Source organism: Podarcis raffonei, chromosome 10 (assembly GCF_027172205.1).
Source record: "Podarcis raffonei isolate rPodRaf1 chromosome 10, rPodRaf1.pri, whole genome shotgun sequence".
In the NCBI taxonomy this organism is placed as follows: Eukaryota; Metazoa; Chordata; class Lepidosauria; order Squamata; family Lacertidae; genus Podarcis; species Podarcis raffonei.
In genome coordinates, this window is record NC_070611.1 from 43663962 (window position 1) to 43687314 (window position 23353).

The 23353-nt window shown below is 42.0% G+C and overlaps 2 protein-coding genes across 2 annotated transcripts in view; both read left to right on the forward strand.

Annotated features, from left to right (window-relative positions):
* LOC128422492 (uncharacterized) overlaps positions 1–2186 on the forward strand; it is a 66228-nt gene extending 64042 nt beyond the window's left edge. Inside the window, exon 26 of the mRNA XM_053406576.1 lies at positions 1994–2186. The gene's annotated coding sequence lies outside the window, so the exon portion shown is untranslated. The remainder of the gene's footprint in view (positions 1–1993) is intronic.
* The window catches only part of LOC128422493 (uncharacterized), a 39495-nt gene that overhangs the window by 9135 nt on the left and 7007 nt on the right, over positions 1–23353 (forward strand). Inside the window, exons 4-9 of the mRNA XM_053406577.1 lie at positions 8834–8947; positions 11040–11325; positions 12402–12553; positions 13118–13403; positions 14515–14666; positions 22963–23248. Of these exons, the coding sequence (XP_053262552.1) occupies positions 8834–8947; positions 11040–11325; positions 12402–12553; positions 13118–13403; positions 14515–14666; positions 22963–23248 (1276 nt within the window). The remainder of the gene's footprint in view (positions 1–8833; positions 8948–11039; positions 11326–12401; positions 12554–13117; positions 13404–14514; positions 14667–22962; positions 23249–23353) is intronic.

Here is a 23353-nt window from a genome sequence, read left to right on the forward strand (position 1 = left end):
AATTGCAGTTATAAAAATGAATGTATTGCCAAAAATGTTATTTTTGTTTCAATCTTTGCAAATTCTGGACAAGATGGACTGTTTCAAGAAGTGGCAGAGAGATATTTCTAGATTTGTCTGGCAGGGCAAGAAACCTAGAATAAAGTTTAAAATTTTAACTGATGTAAAAGAAAGAGGTGGATTTGCCCTGCCAGACCTTAAATTGTATTATGAATCAGCAGCATTCTGCTGGTTGAAAGACTGGCTGCTTCTTGAGAACACGGACATTTTGGATTTAGAAGGTTTCAACAATGTTTTTGGGTGGCATGCATATCTGTGGTACGACAAGGTTAAAGCTCATAAGGCATTTAAAAACCATATTGTCAGGAAATCTCTGTTTAACGTCTGGATAAGATATAAAGATTTGCTAGAAAGTAAAACCCCAAGGTGGTTGTCACCTATGGAAGCTAAGGCTCAGAAAAAGCTCAATATGGAGGCCAAATGGCCAAAATATTGGGAAATTCTGGAACAAGAAGGTGACAGATTGAAACTGCAGAGTTTTGAAAAACTAAAAGACAAAGTGCGAGATTGGCTTCATTATTATCAAATAAGAGAAGCCTATAATTTGGACAAAAAAATTGGCTTCCAGGTGGAGAAATCAAAATTGGAAACAGAACTGTTAGAATCAAAAACTAAGATTTTGTCAAAAATGTATAACTTGCTGCTGAAATGGAACACGCAGGATGAAACGGTTAAATCAGCAATGATTAAATGGGCGCAGGATTTAGGTCATAACATTATGTTTGCTGACTGGGAGCAGTTGTGGACCACCGGTATGAAGTTTATGGCATGTATTGCCTTAAAGGAGAATATTATGAAAATGATTTACAGGTGGTACATGACCCCAGTCAAGCTTGCAAAAATTTATCACCTGCCTGACAATAAGTGTTGGAAATGTAAAGAAGCTGAGGGAACATTCTTTCACCTTTGGTGGACATGCCCAAGGGTCAAGGCTTACTGGGAGATGATATATAATGAACTCAAGAAGGTATTCAAAAGTACCTTTCCTAAGAAACCAGAGGCCTTTCTTTTGGGCATAGTTGGCCAATGGGTGCCAAAGAAAGATAGAACATTTTTTTATGTATGCAACAACAGCAGCAAGAATACTTCTTGCTAAGTACTGGAAGACACAAGATTTACCCACCGTGGAGGAATGGCAGACGCAAGTGATCGACTACATGGAGATGGCTGAAATGACTGGCAGAATCCGCGATCAGGGAGAAGACTTGTTTGAACAGGACTGGAAAAAGTTTAAGGACTATTTACAGAAATATTGTAAAATCTTGGAGTGTTAATATGATGTGGGAAGTGAAGGCAACAGGGTTTGTGAGACTTGGTTAAAGGTGAATTAAAAGAAGAATGTTAAAAAGGATAGGGGGTTATGAACACAACATTATTATGTCATAGTATATAAGAGGAGATATGGATTAAAATAATGGAAAATCGGGACATAATAATTAGAAGAATGTAAAATTAAGTATGGTTTAAATAAGGTTTTGAATTTGCTGAATTGGATTGGAATAAAGAGGAACACAAAAAAGGGGGATGTGAGGAGGTCAAGACAGAGGGGTATGGAACTTTAGAAATTTAAGAAAAAGGGTCTTTCATTTTTCTTTTCTTTTTTCTATTTTTCTTTTTTTTGGTTATATATTTCTGTTTTTCTGTTGTATTTGTTTTTTATATGAACCTTATGTATGGAAATGATACATTTTGAAATGATGAATCTTTTGTTTAGCAAAATTTTAATAAACATTTATTAAAAAAAAACAAAATGTACAAGTTCCAGGGTGTTTGACAACCAAGGTACGACTGTATGTTGCCCAGGGAATGTTTGGGATGGGTAGCTATAATCATGTAATGAATGGAAAAAATAACCCTGGGAGGTTGCATCCCAAGGAGATGCAACCCACAAATTACCCTGGTATCTCAGCTGCCTTATTTTTCTTTTTCATAGATTATATTTTATGGGACAGCAGAAATTGTGTAACCAAGAGCCGCTAGATTTGTAGAAAGACATCACAAATTATAGTTAATCAGTGGTAACAAGAAGGAACCTGGTTGGCTGTCTAGAAGAACCTGCACCCAGAGGGATGTCAACACCTTCCATGACCGCTACAATCCCAAATAAACAGTAGAACTTGCAACTCTATGTGGCTGGGTGTGTCATCTGTTACAAGATGGGGAAACGTATTCCTTGATTTTTCTTACATACTTTATTTAAATAGTCATAACTCTCACTTTTTCAAAGTGGTGGTAGACCCAGCAGAAACAATTTAAAAATGGCAAACATATCAATAAAAGCTGTTGGGAAGCAATCTCAGATTTTGAAAGGCCTTCGTGACTGAGTCAGACCATTATGTCCATTTAGATCAATACTGGATATGAATGTACTGTAACAGAGATTTAACACATGAAACTGGAGTGTGGCCCATAGGCTTTGTTTCCATGTACTGTAGAACATATACAGTGGTACCTCGGGTTAAGAACTTAATTCATTCTGGAGGTCTGTTCTTAACCTGAAACTATTCTTAACCTGAGGTACCACTGTAGCTAATGGGGCCTCCTGTTGCCGCCGCGGCACCGTCATGCGATTTCTGTTCTCATCCTGAAGCAAAGTTCTTAACCCAAGGTACTATTTCAGGGTTAGCGGAGTCTGTAACCTGAAGTGCTTGTAACCTGAAGCATCTGTAATGCGAGGTACCACTGTATAGGAGAAAACCAGCCATGTTATTCTGTTGTGGAAAAAACACACATTTGGAATGAGCAAAATGGTGATTCTGCCCAACACGTGAGGCAAGGGTGTAGTTCTAACACTGAACGTGGCTGTGAACCAGACTCTCCTTATTGGGTGTCGTCCAGATGTTGAACTACAACCCCAGGAGCCCCAGGAGGAGGAGTTGGAGGAGGTTACTGTAGGCAATGGATCTTTGAGATCACAGATTGTACTGCTTGCCTCCTGCTCCCATTCCTCCCCCTTTATGGCCACGTTGCACAAAGCTGCCAACCAAGGATTTCACTTTGTGCATCTGATAAAGTGGACACCGTCTCTCTTTCCCACAGCTAGTGTTTGTTCATAACTTGCAAACAGGTCTGTCAGGCTGTTCCCAAGGTTGCCCTATTTTCCATTCCATCTTTCAGCCTTGAATGACTATTGCTGCAGTTGTATAGTGTTTATTTTCAGGAGCTGAAGCTGCTAGCCTTGAACTCTGTTGCAGAAGAAGTTGAACGGATATTGACAGTCTTCCAAAAAACAGCAGGCAGCAGGGTTTCAGCTGTCTTTAGGCAAGATAAAACTATCTTGCATGCCTCCCACCCTGCTTTTACTCTTGGGTTGGAAAACAGGGAACATGGTCTTAAAACTGTATAGGAATAGGCGCATCTGTCCATTTTGGGTTCTCTCCAATTTCCCTTCTTCCCTTCTAAAGTTCCAGTGATACCAACAGGATTTCCTAAGGCAGTTCAATGCATGTCGATTGGGGGCCCTGCATCCACCTACACAATCCATTTGGCAAGAACTGCTGCTGATGTATCCTAGTCTTGTATAAGTTATCCTAGTCTGTCTCACGGGGCTGTTGCAAAGATAAAAAGAGGGGAGGACAAGGTACACAGCCATGAGTTCCTGAGCTGAAGAGCAAAATACAAATATACAACAAGAATCAACAGAACAGTTTCAGAACTCTCAGGGGGGCAAACACCCCCCACAATTTTGTCAACCTTAATAAACACAAAAAAGCAACCTTATGTTAAAGTGCAGCCTATAGGAATTTTCACCTTCTGTAGCTGTAAAGTGTGCATTGATTATATGGGTGTATTTGCTGATTTTTAAAAAATATATTTTACACTTTTGATTTATGCTTAGTGCATATGAGTCAGTAACAGCCCAGTGATGACAAGCAAATCAGCAGTGGCTGTGGGGCTGACATGAAAAACCACATTGGGGTGGGGCAGACACTGCAGTATAAAGTCATCATAACAATATCAAGTGAATCATACCCAAACTTTTGCTAGGTAGGAGAGGAGCCTCATTTATTCAAGAGAATTACTTGCAAGTACCGTATTTGCTCAAGTCTAATGCGCCAGCGCCATTTTGTTTCAAAACATTGAAATAAAAAGCTCTGGAAAGTGATCCCTGAGTTTTATTGGCAGAATGGGTGACTTGTTGGGGAGTTATTTGTAGCTCAGCTTGTCCTTGAACAACGTAAGGAATGTTTTCTAAGGAGTGGATTGTAAATGGATAGACAACGAGGGCAGTTGATCTCTTCACACACCAGGTCTGGGAACAGAGTGCCAGAAGGGCTGCATGCACGAAATGGATTTATATGTTTGGGAAACCACAGTGGTGCTGACTGTATGGAAATAATCAAGGCCAGCTATGACAATGGATTAAAACTAGCAGAAGGACGAGAAGGCGATGAAAAGAAGAAGGAATGTAGCAACAACAGGAGGAATTGGACATATGTTTGTAACACGTGTGGGAAATTATTTAAAAAATTGTATAAAATTTAAAAAATATGGACTGATTTGTTAAAATCTGGAAAACTAATAAAAGAAATAAAAAGAAACAAAAAACGTATTTGCTGGTGAATGTAATGTGCATCGGCAAAATGTGCACTTTTTATAATGAGTTTCAGTCAGCCTGCTGCCTGCACTGCATTCCGCTTTTCCTCCTCCTTCTCCTTCCCCTGCCCCTCTCAGAACTTGTGCAAGTGGAGGGAGCCAGGTTTTAAAATACACACACACACAAACACATTTCTCTCTGCTCCCCTCTGCTGTATCAGCATTCCCAAATGGAAGGGTGCCTGAAGCTGGCTTGAGCGCTGATTGGACAGCCTGGCCCGGGGGGCTTCTGATCTGTCACGCCTTCACCGCTGCTACCTCTTTTGTAAGCGAGTTTTTAGAAAAGGATTGGTTAGTTGGTTGTGTCTGTATGTTCATTTTTAAAAAAATCTCTGTGTGTGCAATCTCTCTTAAAAAACAACAACAACAAAACCAACCATGCTGATGGAGTCAGAAGGGGAGGGTCTCGTGGAGGGGAAAGCTGGCTTTCCCTTGCTTGCTCTGTCAAAAGTTGTCCAGCAGCTTCATGGACAATTTTCTGAGTGCTCAGGCACTTATGAAGGCAGGAATCTCAGGGAGAGGCTTTTGGGGACCAAGGCCTGATCAATCATGGCCTGCAAAACTACTGTATTTACTCGAATGTAATACACCATTGAATCTAATGCACACAGTAATTTTCACAATGTAATTGGGCAAAAAAGAGTGCGCATTAGTTTTGAGTAAATATAGTAAATCATACCAAAAACAGCCAGTTGTGTTTTCCACTGTAAAGGCAGGATACTTGGGGATTGAATGAAATAATGTGGACATGCAGGACAGCACTTAAACATGCATACAGCTAATCTCTTCATCCAGTGCCAGACTAGCAGGAATAACAAGATATTCCTCTTTTTTTCCTGCCGCCCTTGGAGGCCATCTAGGAGTACCAGGTAGGGGTGGTCAGCATTCCTTCCTCTGATAGCTTAACAACAGAGATTAATTTATTGAGCATTCTTGGCAATAGCAGCTTCTCTGTATCCCCCTAATTGTTGCCTCCACATTTTGCTTTCTAGCTTTCTTTATAGATGTTTGATTGGCTTACCTTTTTAAAAATGGAAGTTAAGAATTCAGTACCCTTGCTGGGTTGGGGGCCTGGTACATGTGTACCCACTATATTGCCCATTGGCAGCCCTGTTAATTTCAGATCTTCATATCACTTTGATAATTTTTAATAAACAAGTCCCCACAATAATTCATCCACATTTTTGCATGAATTTCTCTTAATAGACATCCCTTTGTATGTCATTCTGCCCAATATACTGCTGCAAGCCACTCCGATCTCTGAAAGCAAAAGTAAACAAAAGGGTCTCAAAAACATAGCACATATCGTTAAATCATTATACACATCACAGGTATACACAAATGGCAAAAAAACCAAGCCCTCAGGGCATGAGACTGGACTCTTGGGCTTTCCTGAGTTGGGAGCCTTTTATCACTGTGTTAACATAACTGATTTGTTCAAGCTAGACAGCAGGTAAGGCTGTGGAGAATTAGCTATGGGGAACCAGGGACAGAGCTGTCAACTTTCAGATTTGAAATTAAGGGATCTGCAGCCTTACCTGTCCCAGGGACAGTCTACGGGATATCTGACAATCAGGGATAGCAGGGGGAAGCAGCGGGAAACGGTGCTGGAATAAGGGAATGTTCCACAAAAAAAGGAGAGGTTGACAGCTATGATCAGGGACAGTTCCATGACAAAAGATCCTGAACAGCTTCCTGTGTGCTGGCATCTTCACACAACAGAGGGAGAAGAGGGAAAGCACTCATTCTCTTTTCTAAGCTCTACACAATTTCACAGGGCATGGAGATTCCTTGCACCAGAGGAGTAGTACTTTCCTGCTTTGAGGGAGTCCTATCAATGGGAGAGAAATATTTTGATAGCTTCCTTTGTTGGTTTGGCTTTGTCTGGCTTGCTTAACTTGTTCCAATCTTTTTCTTTTTGCATTCTTGTAACCACCATATCAGATGGATCTACTTCACTTAATATTTTGAACTGAACTATAGGGCAGATTCTTTTGCCTTTAATTCCTTTAATTCCTTTCAGCAACTCCTGGCCTAGTTGCTAAACTCCAGGCAGGACAGGTTTTTCTCTTGAGCAAAGCAAATTTGTGCAAGATGTTACAACACTCAACGGCTTTCTTACTTGAAGGAAATAGTAAATTATAGCAATAATAGGTAGAGAGTGACACGTCACACCACCCAGTCTCTGTACTCCACAGACAAACGGAGTTCTTATGGGTTTAAAATTCATTAAAACAGACTTCCAGGCGGCAATGATTGACTGGGCTGCAGATTTTGGATATAATATAGACCTGGCAGATTGGGATAAATTATGGAATAATACGGTTAAAATTTCAGCATGCTATACATTTGGAGAAAATATACCGTAATAAAGATGCTTTTTAGGTGGTACCTGATGCCCAGAAAATTGGTAAAGATAAATAAAAGAGGATCTAACCAATGCTGGATATGTATGGATGCAGAAGGCATGTTAATCCACTTGTGGTGGCAGTGCAAAAGCGCAAAAGCGTTTTGGGGGATGATTCATGAAGAACTTATGAAGATGCTCAAATGTTCATTCTCCCCAAAACCAGAAGCATTCCTGCTAGCCCTAATAGGACAGGAACTCCCAAACAAAACTAAAAAACCTATTCCTCTATGCAACAGCAGAGGCAAGGATAACATATGCAAAAATGTGGAAAGAAAGAACAATTCTGACAAAAGATCAGTGGATGTTGAAACTAATAGAATTTACCGTAGCTGGTTTGACAGCTACAATTTTAAAAAGAGCGGAATAATTATAAATATACAAGCGGGGATAGATTCTTGAACACCAGTTTTTTAAAAGAGTAAAAGGATAGGTACAGGGGAAAAAAGAAAATATAAACTAAGGAGTTGCAGCAAAATGAAAGGAAAATCTAGGCTGTCAAGGAAAGATAGGCTGGGAAGTCTTCATATGATAGGATCTGATTAGAGATGTTTCATTGTTGTATTAGATACCTATTATTGTATTAGATGCTCTATTAGACATTTAGAAGAGGTGATAAGATAAACTAGAAAAACACAGAGAAAGAAATGAATATGTATGTAACTGAAAAAATGCAAAAATAAAAATTAAAAAAGGGGGGAAAACCCAGACCTCCAGGACAGATGAAATCCAGACTTTTGTCCTCTGGTCTGCATTCTGTAAAATATCGATGAGACAAGTTAAAACTACTTAACAAAAGGTTGAAACAGTTAGAACTAATTAGAAAGAGTTGAGAGTTGTGGAGCAAACTCAGCTTTCTCCTTTTCACTTGCCAATATGTGTATTAATCCTCTCTACTCAATCAATCCACAAGAGCCTGTCTTCATATGCCCGGGAGTCCCTAACACACCAAGGGTTTGAAACCCATCATCTACCCTTGACCTGGTTTAGCCGGCCAGTGAACACCATTTCCGGGTGTGGCTGTTGTTGCAGGCTGGCAGTTTCAGTAACAACAACCGAACCCCCAAGAAAACGCCCCAGCCCAAGAGTCTGTTCAGCAGCCTCAGCTTCTGCAGCGGGAATTAGTGCAGGTCCTGTTGTCTCAGGCCAGGTGGAAAAAGGACTGCAAGGCAGAGAGCAGGTCTTCCACAACTCACAGCCAAGAAGGTCTCTTGGTTGGGAAAGCATGCAATCCTTTTTAGGTAATCTGCCCCAAAGGCTGCTAATGGATTTAAAGGTTAAAAACAGCACTTTGAATTGGGTACTGAAACAGACTGGCAACCATCATTGACAATCAAGAATTGGTGTGACATGATCGAGATAGCTAATCCCAGAACAGGTGTTAGATGCTTCACATGACACAGCTCTATATAGGTTTGGAGCTGGAGGGATTTTCTTGTGGTGCAATACAGTGTCTGTGTAACTTTGCTTTCAAAGAAATAACCGAACTCCTATTTATTTTCATTTAAGACCATGGTTCACATACTCTTTCTGCTATTTTGTCTCATTTACCTCAGACCCTGCCCTTTATCAACCAAATCTCCTCATGTTGTAATAACTGGCAAGAGGTCAAATATTTGCTTTGACCACAAAGTTGAAAGGAAACTTTGAGTGGTCTTTGCTATGAACAGTTTTCTGATTGGAGGAGAGCAGCATCCCGGGCAGTTTAATAACCCCCTTCCCACTCTGTTGGGGGCACTCAAGCCAAGAGCCCTTCTCTCTCTCTGTAAGTCTTGTCTCCTGAGCCTTGGCCCAAAAAGGACACAATGCTTCGAGGAAGGACTGTGAGATGCTGCCTTTTGCTGATGCTCTTGACCATCCTGCCAACACGGCCTGCATTGGAAGGTGCGTTACCAAGAATTGGGTGTCATTCCTCCCCCTAGTTTTCCTTCCCCCCCAATATTCACTGGTGCAAACCCATAGAAGGCTGGCTTAATTCCCACTGGAAAAGAATATGACAAGTTAATTGTGACTTACAGATAGCCTGTTAATTTCAATAGGGCTTCCTATATGAGTGCCTGCCTTTAGATCTGGGCCTCTGTTTTGGTTAAGAAATATTTCTTAACAGTAGTTAATCAGAGTCAAGATAAATTCCTGAAGTGCTCAATCTGCCCTCCTCATTGGAAACTACTGTTTGGGGTTTTTATAATAATTTTTATTTTTAATTACAATCCAATAATAGTCTCATTATAGCAACACCAATTTACAATACAATTATTAATACCAATAGTTCAAATACCAAATTGTATAATTTAGATAAGGTGCCCCCCCCCACATGCTAGAATTGATGGCTTGGTTATTTGCTTTATTTCTGCGTTCCAAAATCTTACTAATTTCCATTACATTCCGGTCATAATAATAATAATCCCTTATATACAACAACTGCAATATTAATAACTTCTATTCATGTTGACACATTAAATTATTTATAAAACTATTTATTATTTATTATTTATAAAGCGCTCAATGTGCCCTCTTCATTGGGAACTACTGTTGCCCGCCAGCTTTTGTCACCCGGGGCTCGTTTGAATATGGGTTACAGCTTTTCAGCAACAATTCATAATTATGGGAACTAATGGCAGCACTCCTAACCTCTTTACCTCAGAGTAAGCTGCACTGAATTTAATAGGACTCAGGGGGAGATTCTAACCATGTTTGCTCAGGGGTTAGTTTAATGACAATGGAAGTTGCATTAGGCACAAATAACTTGTTCCTTTGGTTTCAATGGGCTTTTAGTGTCACTGAATTAAAGCTCATTAAGTTCAATATTTACTCCAGGTAAGTGAGTACAAGAATGCAGTCTTAGGCACAACTAACCCATACCCTTCAACATTCCTGAAATGAAAACAGGAACATTTCTCCGTCCCCCTAACAATTGACCCCATTCCTCTACCCCCGAGGGAAACCCTCTAATTCCAATGTTATCTTATTTCAATCTTTGGAAGATTTACAAAAAGAAAAACACATACCAATTAATAACTTTTAGAAAGGGGCAATGTTAGACGTGGATGCACAAAGCATCTTAAAAATCAAGACTCCTTGCACCCTGCTCCACTCCCCCTTTCGTTCCTCCCTGAATGGTCCTGAATGCCAACTCGCTACATGAAGCTGGATTTTAGGGTGGCAGCAGCCTCTCCTCCTCCTGACCCGCTCTCCTGCAACTGCTGCAAACTGCCCAAGAGAAAAGGCCAGCAACAGCAGCCACAGAGAGTCCCTGGAGAGGCACCAGAGAGGCACCAGGATGTTCCTGCAGAGCTGCCACTGCCGCCACTACTGCCACTGCTCTGAACAACCTCCAGCTCGTGCTCCTCTCCAAGCTCAGCAGCGGTAGCCCTGAAGGGGAATTGGGGACATTCAGGGATCAAATCCCCAGCTAGCATGGCTTTTGTAATTCCAGAACTGTCCCCGAAAAACAGGGACACTTGGAGGTGATGCTAATCTTTTTGTTTGGTTGGAGTACGCGCCTTTTGTGCTGTTTGTTGCAGTAACCGCAAGTAGAATATGACATAGGTTTAGCCAGCTTCATTACACTTCTGGTTTTATTTTGCACTGGAAGGTTTCCTAACAAAGAACGAGGACCCATCCTCACTTCTGTTTGTGCCACGATTTCTAGGCAGAGGTATGTGATTTGTAGGCATGAGTGCAAGTGAGTGGGGTGTGTGTGTGTGGTCCCACCGCAGGAAACCCATTTGACTTTTGTTTTGATTTAGAGGTAAACGGTGAGTTTTCCCACTAAAGCAATGGGGCAAAATAAAGCCCTGCCTGGACCTGTGTCTACTTATGCCAGGCAATTGTGGAAAAAACTGGTGTGGATAGGTTAGAATTTATGTGAATGGGTTAAGAATTGATTCAGCTCTCTTAGTTTTTTCTACCTTGCAGTTCAGTGGTTGAAGCACATCAGCAACAAAATGGAACCTTTCCCCTTTCTTTCTTTCAGACACCAATGTGGCCCTTGCCGGAGAGGCTTCACAATCTAGCAACATCCACCCGCTAGGAGCAGCTGGAAATGCCATTGACGGGTCCACAGCCAGTGATTTTAACCAGGGATCCTGCACCCACACAGATTCTGAAAGGAATCCATGGTGGATGGTAGACTTGAAGGCACAATATCAAGTACTTCGTGTCACCATCACCAATCGGAAAGACTGCTGTGCTCAGCGTCTTAATGGGGCTGAAATCCGAGTTGGGGACTCCGCAGAGAGAGGAGGCACCACAAATCCTAGGTACTGTATACGGATCGGATGCTTTGTAGCCAGGGAAGGGGAAGCTGAGGCCCCCCAGGTGTTATTGGAGTACCACTCCCATCATCTTGAGTTCAAGCAGGTGGGAGGTGGAGTCCAACAATATCTGGAGGGCCATGGGTTTCCTATATCTTCCTTTCATGTAGAGAAGTTGTGAGGTATGATTTTCTGTTCTGCCCTGTTTTCGTCACATGCAGTTCATTGTCTGCTGCAGTTCACTGTCTGCCAAAAGCTATGTTATTATGTTTTGCTTTCCACTGTGGCAAAACTTCTGTCATGAACACACCAGCTCCAAGTGTAATCTTGCAGCTGGCTGCAGAATGCAGTCTGGACAGGGGGGCTGGGCTTTCATGCTGCCATAGGAGAGCCCGCAGCTGCCAGCATCAAGTCCCCCTGATCTTGGATGGCTGGCTGATAAGGAAGGAACGGAGAGCAGGCTGGAACACAGCCAAAGCTCCCCGGAAGCCCAAACAGGCGTGGAAAGTCACAGACAGCTTTTCGGAACAGGAAGGGGCTGCAGCTGACTAAGTAAGTCTGAGGTGTAGGAATATAGGAAGGCTCCTAGACAAATCAAAGGGTCAATCTCTTCTGTCGACACAGGAAGAACCCCTCAGAAAAGTCAACTGAGTAATGGGGGCTGGAGGTTTGCTAGAGCCGTCCGGAAATAGATTGCTTGGGGTTTTTTTTGCAATAAATCCTCCTTTTTAATTACTTGCGCTTACTGTGTTATCAAGCCGGGAACCTGGACTCCTAACAACTACATAACTTATGTAATTTATATAATTCAGTATGTAAATTACGTAGGTTGCATTGTTCTGTTATGCCACTCCAGCATAGCTCTGACAGTAGAGCATGAGACTTTAAATCTCCAGGTCATGAGTTCAAGACCCACACTGGACAAAATATTCCTAATTTGCAGATGTTTGGGCTAGGTGACCGTCATAGTCCTCTCCAACTCTACTGTTCTCTGATTCTATGTGGGGTTTTTTGCTGAAAAAAATTCTTCCATTATTGTTTAATGCTATTCATGTTTTTTAATGATTTCGTTTCTTTTCTAGATGTGCTACAATAAGTTCTTTGGGTGCTGGGGAAACAGAAACATTTTACTGTGAATCATCGAAGGGCCAGTTTGTGACAGTTACCCTACCTGGGAAAGAATACCTCACGCTTTGTGAAGTCCAGGTGTTTGGATGTAAGATAGAGACCCCTGGTACGTAGAAAAGATATTGTCATCTATTTGTGCGCAAAGAGACTGAGGCTGTGGACACACCCTGTATTTAAAGCACATTTAAATGCATGACTTTCCCCCAAGAATCCTGGGAGCTTTATTTTAGGATTGGCTTCTTTGATTCTGGAATGTCCAGCTTAAATGGGGCAGTTGACGGGTATAGTATACAGGCATAAACTCTTACTTTCCACGCTCTGCTGCTACTAAGCCTGCAACTGAAATAACAGTTTCCCCTGATTACACCCAGGCTCCCTTTCCCTCCCCTTCCTCACTTGTAGGGGATTCACCCAATGCTGAGATTTTGTTTCAGCACCAGACAAATACCGTACCCTCCAACATGTTGAGGCTGAAAACTGGGATGCACATTTTTGGGCTCTACCACCTTGCATACGATTGTGATCTCACATGTTTTTAGGCACCTGCTGAGAGCATGGCAAGAGCATTAATTAAGAATTAATTCAGCTCTCTTAGTTTTTCCTACCTTGCAGTTCAGTGGTTGAAGCACAACAGCAACAAAATGGAACCTTTCCCCTTTCTTTCTTTCAGACACCAATGTGGCCCTCGCCGGAGAAGCTTCACAATCCAGTACCTACAGCTCGCTAGGAGCAGCTGGAAATGCCATTGACGGGTCCACAGCCAGTAATTTTAACCAGGGATCCTGCACCCACACAAATTCTGAAAATAATCCATGGTGGATGGTAGACTTGAAGGCACAATATCAAGTACTCCATGTCACCATCACCAATCGGAAAGACTGCTGTGCTCAGCGTCTTAATGGGGCTGAAATCCGAGTTGGGGACTCTGCAGAGAGAGGAGGCACCACAAATCCTAGGTATTGTATACGGAGCAGATGCTTTGTAGCCAGGGAAGGGGAAGCTGAGGCCCCCCAGGTGTTATTGGAGTACCACTCCCCTCATCTTGAGTTCAAGCAGGTGGGAGGTGGAGTCCAACAATATCTGGAGGGCCATGGGTTCCCCATCCTTTCCTTACATACAGAGATGTCATGAGGTACACTTTTCTGTTCTGCCCTGTTTTCGCCACATGCAGGACTGTTTCCATTCCACAACAGTTCGCTTTCTGCCGAAAGCTAACTTATTTTGTCTTGCTGTCTGCTGTGGCAAAACTACATAAGTTATGAAATTTAGTACAGTGGTACCTCAGGTTACATACGCTTCAGGTTACATACAATTCATGTTACAGACTCCGCTAACCCAGAAATAGTACCTCGGGTTAAGAACTTTCCTTCAGGATGAGAACAGAAACTGTGCAGCGGCAGCGGGAGGCCCCACTAGCTAAAGTGGTGCTTCAGGTTAAGAACAATTTCAGGTTAAGAATGGACCTCAGGAATGAATTAAGCACTTAACCCCAGGTACCACTGTATGTATATTAGGCAGGTTACATTGTCCTGTTATGCCATGCCAGCATAGCTCCGACAGTAGTACACGAGACTTTTAATCTCAGGGTCATGGGTTCAAGATTCCTAAATTGCAGGGGGTTGGACTAGATGACCCTCACAGTCCTTTCAAACTCTGCTGTTCTATGATTCTATGATTTCATTGGAATGGAAATGCAATGCAAATCGGGGAACATGATGTAGTCAATTACATACTGGTTTTGGACTGATCAGCAAATACTGATCATATCCACTGGATCAATTTCTGTTCCTCTCATGGGGTGAATTTGTCAACACTGGCCATTTCCACTTCTATTTTGTCAACATTTTCTGGCATCCCTGCTTTACAGGATTATGGTACAGGGAGGACAATGGAGTGCAAATGTTCCAGACATATCCCTAGCAATTTGATTTCCCAGAACATAGCAAATATTTGCTTTCTTTTCTGACTTTTTCATGTGAGTTCAGGTTACTGAAAAAAATTCTTCCATTACTGTTTAATGCTATTTTAAAAATAATAATAATAATATATGATTTGGTTCTTTTCTAGATGTGCTACAATAGGTTCTTTGGGTGCTGGGGAAACAGGCAGCTTTAACTGTGAAGCATCAAAAGGGCGGTATGTCACTGTTACCCTACCTAGGAAAGAATACCTCACGATTTGTGAAGTCCAGGTGTTTGGACGGAAGATAGAGTCCCCTGGTACGTAGAAAAGATATTGTCATCTATTTGTGTGCTAAGAGACTGAGGCTGTGGACACACCAACAGAATGGTTGGGGCCCGTTCCGCAGGGGGGGGGGGATGCAAGGGGACACCCATTCTCAGGGATGACAGGTAGGAGGAGGAATTGTGCTAAGACCAGACCATGTCATTACCGAGGAGGCAAGTTTAGTCATTGTTTGAAGTCTATCCCTGCCTCCGGGTCTGGTCTAGACCAGAAGGATACTGGAATCAACAAGGGAGACCCACATGACCCACATGCCAGGTGAATGATTCACAAGACGGCTGTCACCCACGACTTGGTCGTGGATGGAGGACTTGACCTGGCATGTGGTTCGATGAAGCAGATGGGCCTGTCCTTGCTGCTGCTTGTCCACCAGGTTTCTCTTACGCACAGCAACCCAGGACATATGGGCGGGTGGGTGCTGCAGTGATATCTAGAAAGCCATTAGCTTACACCAGGCGTCCTATTGGGAAGACCCAGTTGTCTGAGTGCATGTTCTGGAAGGTGGGCGATAGGAGCAGTACAGGATTCCTTTTGGTGTACTGACCTCCCTGCCGCACCAAGGATTCCCTATCCAAGCTGCTTCAGGTCGTGGCAGATGTTCTCCTAGGGACACCTAGTTTGGTTGTCCTAGGGGATTTTAACATCCATGCTGACACGCTCTTACAAGGGACACCTCAGAACTTCATGCATAGTATGACCTCCCTGGAGCTGTCTCTGAATAAGTTTGACCCAACTCATAGTCGTGGACATGCCTTAGACCTAGTGTTCACCTTTATGAATGTGGGTGATCTGACACTAAGGAAAAGTGAAACAAAAGAAGTTCCATGGTCGGATCACTTTCTGGTGCACCTGGACTTCTCCACGACCCTTCCCATTTGCAGGGAGGTGGGGCCAATTTGTATGGTCCGTCCCCAGCACTTAATGGATCCAAATGGTTTCCAGAGAGTGGTAGGGAATGTTTTATTCCGTGTTGATGGTCTTTCAGCTGATTCCCTGGTGGCCTGCTGGAATGTGGACTTAACCAGGGCTATTGACTGTCTGGCTCTGAAGCACCCTCTCTGATTGCATGGAGCCTGGACAGCCCCATGGTTTCCCCAGAGTTGAGGGCGATGAAACAATCGCTGAAATGGCTAGAGTGCCAGTGGTGGAAATCTCATTTTGAATTAGACCAGACATGGGTTAGAGCTGAACATTGAGCCTACCAAGTGGCAATAGTGACACCGTAGAGGACCTTTCATCTGCAGAAGACAGCTGCAGGAGACTCTTTCAGGTGGTTTGCAATCTAACGGAACCACCTTTGCCGTTGGGGCCTGGTAAGGACCCCAAGATCTCCTGCAATGATTTTGCAAAAAATTTTGCAGATAAAGTCTGCAAAGTTTGCAGAGTTGGAAGGAGGTAGACTCCACCTTCCAGACTTCCGGAGGCGGCGCCAACGGCAATGGCGGTCTCCTTCTAACTACGAGGGAGAAGCTCCGCAGAAATCGGGTCTATCCGCTACGGCACAGCGGAGACCCTTCAAAAAACCACAGGCGGGGAAAGCCAGCGGCCGTGGGACTCGGCGGGTGCCAAAAGCGCCCCCCCAAGTGGCAAAGGGACCCCGCGAGGGGCTCCGGAGCGGAACGGGGGTGGTGCGGCACTGAGAGTCGATCGCTACTTCTGTGGAGTGACGCCGCAGCAGCTGTTGCGGAGAGCGCTGTCCTCTTTTCCTCGGAATTCGGCTTTTAAACTACAACCCGTGAGTAAGATTCTGCAAAGTTGGAAAGATCAAAGGATTTGTTCCTTTGATCGGCATAAAGAACTTGAATTTGGCTCTGAAGCGGGAAGACGCAAAAAGGAAGTCCGTCTTCCGGTTTTGTAGACAGTACTAAAGCAAAGACTGTTGGAACTAAGAACCGGGAAAGTTGAGCTAAAAAGACTTAATTTTAATGCCAGATTTAAGAACTCCCTTTCAGAGTGGGGGGGAGGAGAAGAAAGTACCTTGATTTGAAGGGAAAAGTGGAAGGAAAGAAGAGACCACCGCTTAATCCCTGATATTGGTCTGCCAGGAAAGTGGAAAGTATTGCACCGTTTAGAGACATTGTAACTATATGTGTTTAACCTGCATTTGAACTGAATTGAAGGACCCCCTTTGCAACTGTTGCCTTTCTATGGGAAAATTGGAAAGTTAAAAAGAGATACTGCTGCCTTTAGACAAAAGTTGCTTTGAAAAGAACATTGTTGCTATTGTGCTCCCCTAGAGGAGGTCTGGGATACAACTGGGGATTTTCCACTGCAGCTGGTCTGGAGACTTTCTCATAACAAAATAAGTCAAAGCTGTGAGAACGACCTTGGGACTTTAAGATAAAGTTATGGATCAGGAAAAACCCCAGGAAAAATCTACAAGGATAAAAACTAGGCAGCAGCAACGAAGACAATCAATAGTAGTTCCATCTGTCCCAGAAAAAGAAGATACTGGGCAGACAGGAGCAAAAGGAGCAGGCCCTGATGAGACATTAAATGCATCACTTGACAAAATATTTGGAGCTTTGGAAAAATTGTCAGCTAAAATTGACTTAAACACCACAACTATCAGCTCCAACACACAGGCTATTGACCGGTTGCTCCAGGAATCTAAAGTGACAAGGAAAATTGCTGAAGAAGCGAAAGAGAAGGTGCTGGAGGTAGAGGGAAAGATATCCCCAATCAATAAGCAATTCGAGGATCATAAGGCCCAACTATCTCTAATTGAACTTAGAGACAAACAGAATAATTTAAGAATTAGAGCAGTACCGGACGTGGAAGGAGGCAATTTGTGTGACTTTCTTACACAGGAGTTTGAGGAATTTTGGGGCCTTGAGTCGGATAAAGACTTCAAGATAGTGAGTGCCTTTAGAATTGGCAAAGGGGGAAGAAAGAACAAAGTAAGAGACTGCTTGATTTCACTTAGATCTAAAGAAGAGAGAGACAAAATATTGAGCCTCCATTACAAGAATCCATTGGAGATAGAAGATTTGAGAATTGAAATCTTCAAAGATATACCAAAACACTTATTGGATCTGAGAGCTAACTACGGTGACTTAGTCCAACTGCTAAGAAGAAACAGCATTATTTTCAGGTGGGAGTTCCCCCAGGGCCTGTCCTTTAATTACAAAGGGAAAAAAGTGAAGATAAGATCAGAGGAAGATAAAGTGAGATTTTTGAACTATGACGAGGAAGATCTACAAAAAGAGGCGGAAAAAGAGCCGAAGGCATCAAGACCAGGAGTCCTGGACATAGGGAACCCACCATCTGGCTTGGAAAAAACAGAGAAAGCAATACCACCTACTGATCAAGAACAACTGACGGGAGCAGTTGGAGGGACTACAGAATAACCACACAATGTCTCTGCAAGCACTAAGTTGGAATATCCGGGGTCTGAACTCCCCTGACAAGAGGAAAAGAATCTTTCATTTGTTGAAAAAAGAAAATTTGGACTTGATTTGCCTGCAAGAAACCCACGTGATTAGAACACATAGGAAAGTATTGATTAACAAAAGATTGGGTCAAGAATTTATTTCATCAGACAAAGTTAAGAAGAGAGGAGTGGTGATCTATGCGAAAGAAAGTCTATCCCCAAAATTTGTCTTCAAAGATGAACAAGGAAGATTCATGGCAATTGAAATACAAGCCCAAGGAGAGAAATTCTTGATAGTAGGTGTTTACGCACCAAATGAGGGGAAATCAGAATTTTTTAAGAAACTGCATGAGACGTTGTTGGATTTTATAGATTATAACATTATTCTGCTTGGAGATATGAATGGAGTGGTATCGACAAACATGGACAAGTCAGACAGACAAGTAATAACAAAAGATGGAAGACTACCGAAATCTTTTTTTGAAATGACAGACAATATGGACTTAATTGACACTTGGAGAACAAAGAACCCCCTAAGTAAAGAAGGGACTTTCTTTTCTGAAGCCAAAAAGACCTGAACAAGAATTGACCAAATCTGGATAACTAGAGGAATGGCTCCAAAGATTCGAAAGGTGGAAATCTGCCCAAAAACCTGCTCTGACCATAACCCCATGAAAGTGGAAATGAAACTAACACCGACTGGTTCCTTCAGATGGAGGATGAATGACACCTTGTTCAGAGATCCAGAAATCATTAGGAAGGCCCAAAAAACTGTGAAAGACTATTTTGAGATAAATTTGAAGACATCAGTGGAAAAAAGGGTAATCTGGGACGCAAGTAAAGCCGTTATGAGAGGATTCCTAATTCAGCAGAACGCAATAAAAAAGAGAACTCAAGATGAGAAAAAGGGAAAGACCTTGGAAAAAATAAAAGAAGGAGAGAAGAAGCTTAAAGCCAAACCAAAGTCGCAGGAAATCTTGAGAGAGATCAAATTTTATCAAGCACAATATATGAAAATGACAAATCAGGAGATAGAATGGAAAATTAAACAGATGAGACAGAAGACTTTTGAATCTGCTAATAAATGTGGAAAATTGCTAGCATGGCAATTGAAGAAAAGACATAAGTTAAATACTGTGACTAATCTTGAAGTGAATGGAAAGAATATACAAAACCCACAGGAGATTAGAAACTGCTTCCAGAGATATTTTAAAAAACTTTATACACAAGGGCCACAGATAGAGACTAAAATTGATCAATTTTTGAAAGCCAATGGATTACAAAAAAATTCTCAAGAAAATAAATTATTGTTGAACTATAAAATATCAGAACAAGAGGTTGAAGGTGCCATACAGACTATGCAACTGGGAAAATCTCCAGGGCCTGATGGATTAACCTCCAAATACTATAGAACTTTGAAGGACTATTTGATTCAACCACTAAAGGAGGTTTGCAACGAAATTATGGAGGGGGAAAAGGCGCCGGAGTCGTGGAAAGAAGCCTATATCACACTTATACCTAAAACTGAGTCTGAGAAGACACAACTTAAGAATTATCGCCCCATATCCCTGCTTAATGTGGATTACAAAATTTTTGCAGATATTTTGGCTAAAAGACTTAAAAAAGTATTAGCAGAGATGATACATAAAGACCAGGCTGGCTTTCTCCCTGGTAGACATTTATCTGATAATATGAGGAATGCAATTAATGTTTTGGAAAAGTTACAAGTGAATATCAATACAAAAGCAGTTTTGATATTCGTAGATGCGGAGAAAGCCTTTGACAACATCTCTTGGATTTTTATGAAGAAAAATCTTCAGGGGATGGGGGTTGGGCAAAATTTTGAAAATGGTATAGGTGCGATTTACTCTGAACAAAAGGCTAAACTGATAGTTAATAATATAGTGACAGAAGAATTTAAAATTGAGAAAGGGACACGACAAGGCTGCCCAATTTCCCCACTGCTCTTTATTTCGGTCCTGGAGGTTTTGCTAAATATGATCAGAAGGGACCAGCTGATTCATGGTATTCAGGTCGGAGCTAAACAATACAAACTTAAAACCTTTGCAGATGATCTTGTATTGACATTACAAGAGCCAGTACCTAGTACTAAGAGGGCTCTAGAATTAATCCAGGAGTTTGGTCAAGTGGCAGGCTTTAAGTTAAACAAGTTTAAAACTAAGGTTCTGGAGAAAAATTTGACGCCGATGGAGAGAGAGAGGTTTCAGAAAGAGACAGATCTAACATTAGTAAAGAAGGTAAAATACTTGGGGGTGAATATGACTGCTAAGAATGCAAATCTATTTAAAGACAATTATGAGAAATGTTGGTCAGAAGTGAAGAAAGACTTAGAGATTTGGTCGAATTTGAAGCTTTCCTTGCTTGGTCGAATTGCTGTTATTAAGATGAATGTATTGCCGAGAATGTTATTTTTGTTCCAATCATTGCAAATCATTGACAAGATGGACTGTTTCAAGAGGTGGCAAAGAGATATCTCTAGATTTGTCTGGCAGGGCAAAAAGCCCAGAATAAAATTTAAGATACTTACTGATGCTAAAGACAGAGGGGGGTTTGCCCTGCCGGACTTTAAACTTTATTATGAATCAGCAGCTTTTTGCTGGTTGAAGGAATGGCTACTTCTTGAGAACACTGATATCCTAGATCTTGAAGGTTATGATAATGTATTTGGGTGGCATGCATATTTGTGGTATGGCAAGGTTAAAGTGCATAAAGCATTCAAAAACCATATTGTCAGGAAAGCACTATTTAATGCCTGGATAAGGTATAAAGATTTTTTGGAGAATAAAACCCCAAGGTGGTTATCACCTATGGAAGCGAAAGCTATGAAAAAACTTAATATGGAGGCAAAATGGCCAAAGTATTGTGAAATTTTGGAACAGGAAGGTGACAAGCTGAAATTGCAGAGTTATGAGAAGCTCAAAGGGAAGGTGCGAGACTGGTTACATTATTTTCAAATAAGAGAGGTTTATAATCAAGACAAAAAAATTGGTTTTCAAAGTTGGAAACAGAATTGTTAGAACCCAATGCTAAGATATTATCAAGAATGTATAATTTGCTGTTGAAATGGAGTACTGAGGAAGAAACGGTAAAATCTGCTATGATTAAATGGGCACAAGATATAGGACACAATATCATGTTTGCTGACTGGGAGCAGTTGTGGACCACTGGGATTAAATTTACGGCATGTAATGCCCTAAGAGAGAATATTATGAAAATGATGTATAGGTGGTACATGACCCCAGTCAAGCTTGCAAAAATATACCACTTGCCCAATAATAAATGTTGGAAATGTAAAGAAATTGAAGGTACATTCTTTCACCTTTGGTGGACGTGCCCGAGGATTAAGGCTTTCTGGGAGACGATTTATAATGAAATGAAAAAGGTACTTAAATACACTTTTGTGAAGAAACCAGAGGCCTTTCTCCTGGGCATAGTTGGCCAATTGGTGCCAAAGAAGGATAGAACTTTCTTTATGTATGCTACAGCAGCAGCAAGAATACTCATCGCAAAGCATTGGAAGACACAAGAATCACCCACCTTGGAAGAATGGCAGATGCAAGTAATTGACTATATGGAAATGGCTGAGATGACTGGCAGAATCCGAGATCAGGGAGAAGAGTTGGTGGAAGAAGATTGGAGGAAATTTAAAATTTATTTGCAGAAGTACTGTAAAATGTATGAATGCTGATGACATTGAAATAAAATGAAGGGGTTCTAGTAACAAGAGATAAAAATTATAAATTATAAATTTGGGAGGTAAAATATATAAGGACAAAGTAGTAGGATACGAATTTGCTGAACTAACTGTTAAAAAGGGATATAAAAAAGGGAGGCGTGAGGAAGTCAGGAAAATAAGTTAATCAAAGATGAACAATTAGAAAAGAGTGATTTGTGTTTTTTCCTATTTTATTTTTTGTGTGTTGACTGATTCCCCCCCCTTGTTAGGTTAAATGTTTGTATTTTATGTATTGTGAAAGCTTGTATTGTTGTGTTTTATATTTTTCCTGTGTTTTTACTGTTCTATGTTTGGTTGTTTATTTTTACTGTTAAACTTAATAAAATATTATTATAAAAATAAAATAAAAATAGACTCCACCTTCCACCCTGGGAGCAGGGCTGGGGCAGAAGAGTGCTAGAGTCTTGTCTAGTCAAGTTGTATAGGATCAATTCCAATCTGTTACCTCCGAGGATGCGGACAGGCTGCTCAGACAAGTGAAACTGACCACCTGTCTCCTTGATCCTTGTCCATCCTGGCTCATAAAAGCGAGCCAGGAAGGGCTGGGCGATGGGCTCTGCAGGGTGGTGACCTAGTGCTGGACCTTGGCACTCTGAGGTCACCATGCTCACAAGCACCAAAGTGAGAGTCTTTTGGTCTGGTGCTGTGGCATGAGGACTCGCTCCAGAGCGCTGGACCAAAAATGGAGAGATCCAGCAATCAAACAGAAGCCAGGATTGGCTTCTGTGATTCTGGAATGTTCAGCTTAAATGGGGCAGTTGACGGGTATAGTATACAGGCATAAACTCTTACCTTCCATGCTCTGCTGCTACTAAGCCTGCAACTGAAATAACAGTTTCCCCTGATTACACCCAGGCTCCCCTTCCCTCCCCTTCCTCACTTGCAGGGGATTCACCCACTGCTGAGATTTAGTTTCAGCACCAGACAAATACCGTACCCTCCAACATGTTGAGGCTGAAAACTGAGATGCACATTTTTGGGCTCTACCACCTTGCATACGATTGTGATCTCACATGTTTTTAGGCATGGCGAGAGCATTAATTAAGAATTAATTCAGCTCTCTTAGTTTTTCCTACCTTGCAGTTCAGTGGTTGAAGCACAACAGCAACAAAATGGAACCTTTCCCCTTTCTTTCTTTCAGACACCAATGTGGCCCTCGCCGGAGAAGCTTCACAATCCAGTACCTACAGCTCGCGAGGAGCAGCTGGAAATGCCATTGACGGGTCCACAGCCAGTAATTTTAACCAGGGATCCTGCACCCACACAAATTCTGAAAATAATCCATGGTGGATGGTAGACTTGAAGGCACAATATCATGTACTCCGTGTCACCATCACCAATCGGAAAGACTGCTGTGCTCAGCGTCTCAATGGGGCTGAAATCCGAGTTGGGGACTCTGCAGAGAGAGGAGGCACCACAAATCCTAGGTACTGTATACGGAGCAGATGCATTGTAGCCAGGGAAGGGGAACCCCCAGGTGTTATTGGAGTACCACTCCCCTCATCTAGAGTTCAAGCAGGTGGGAGGTGGAG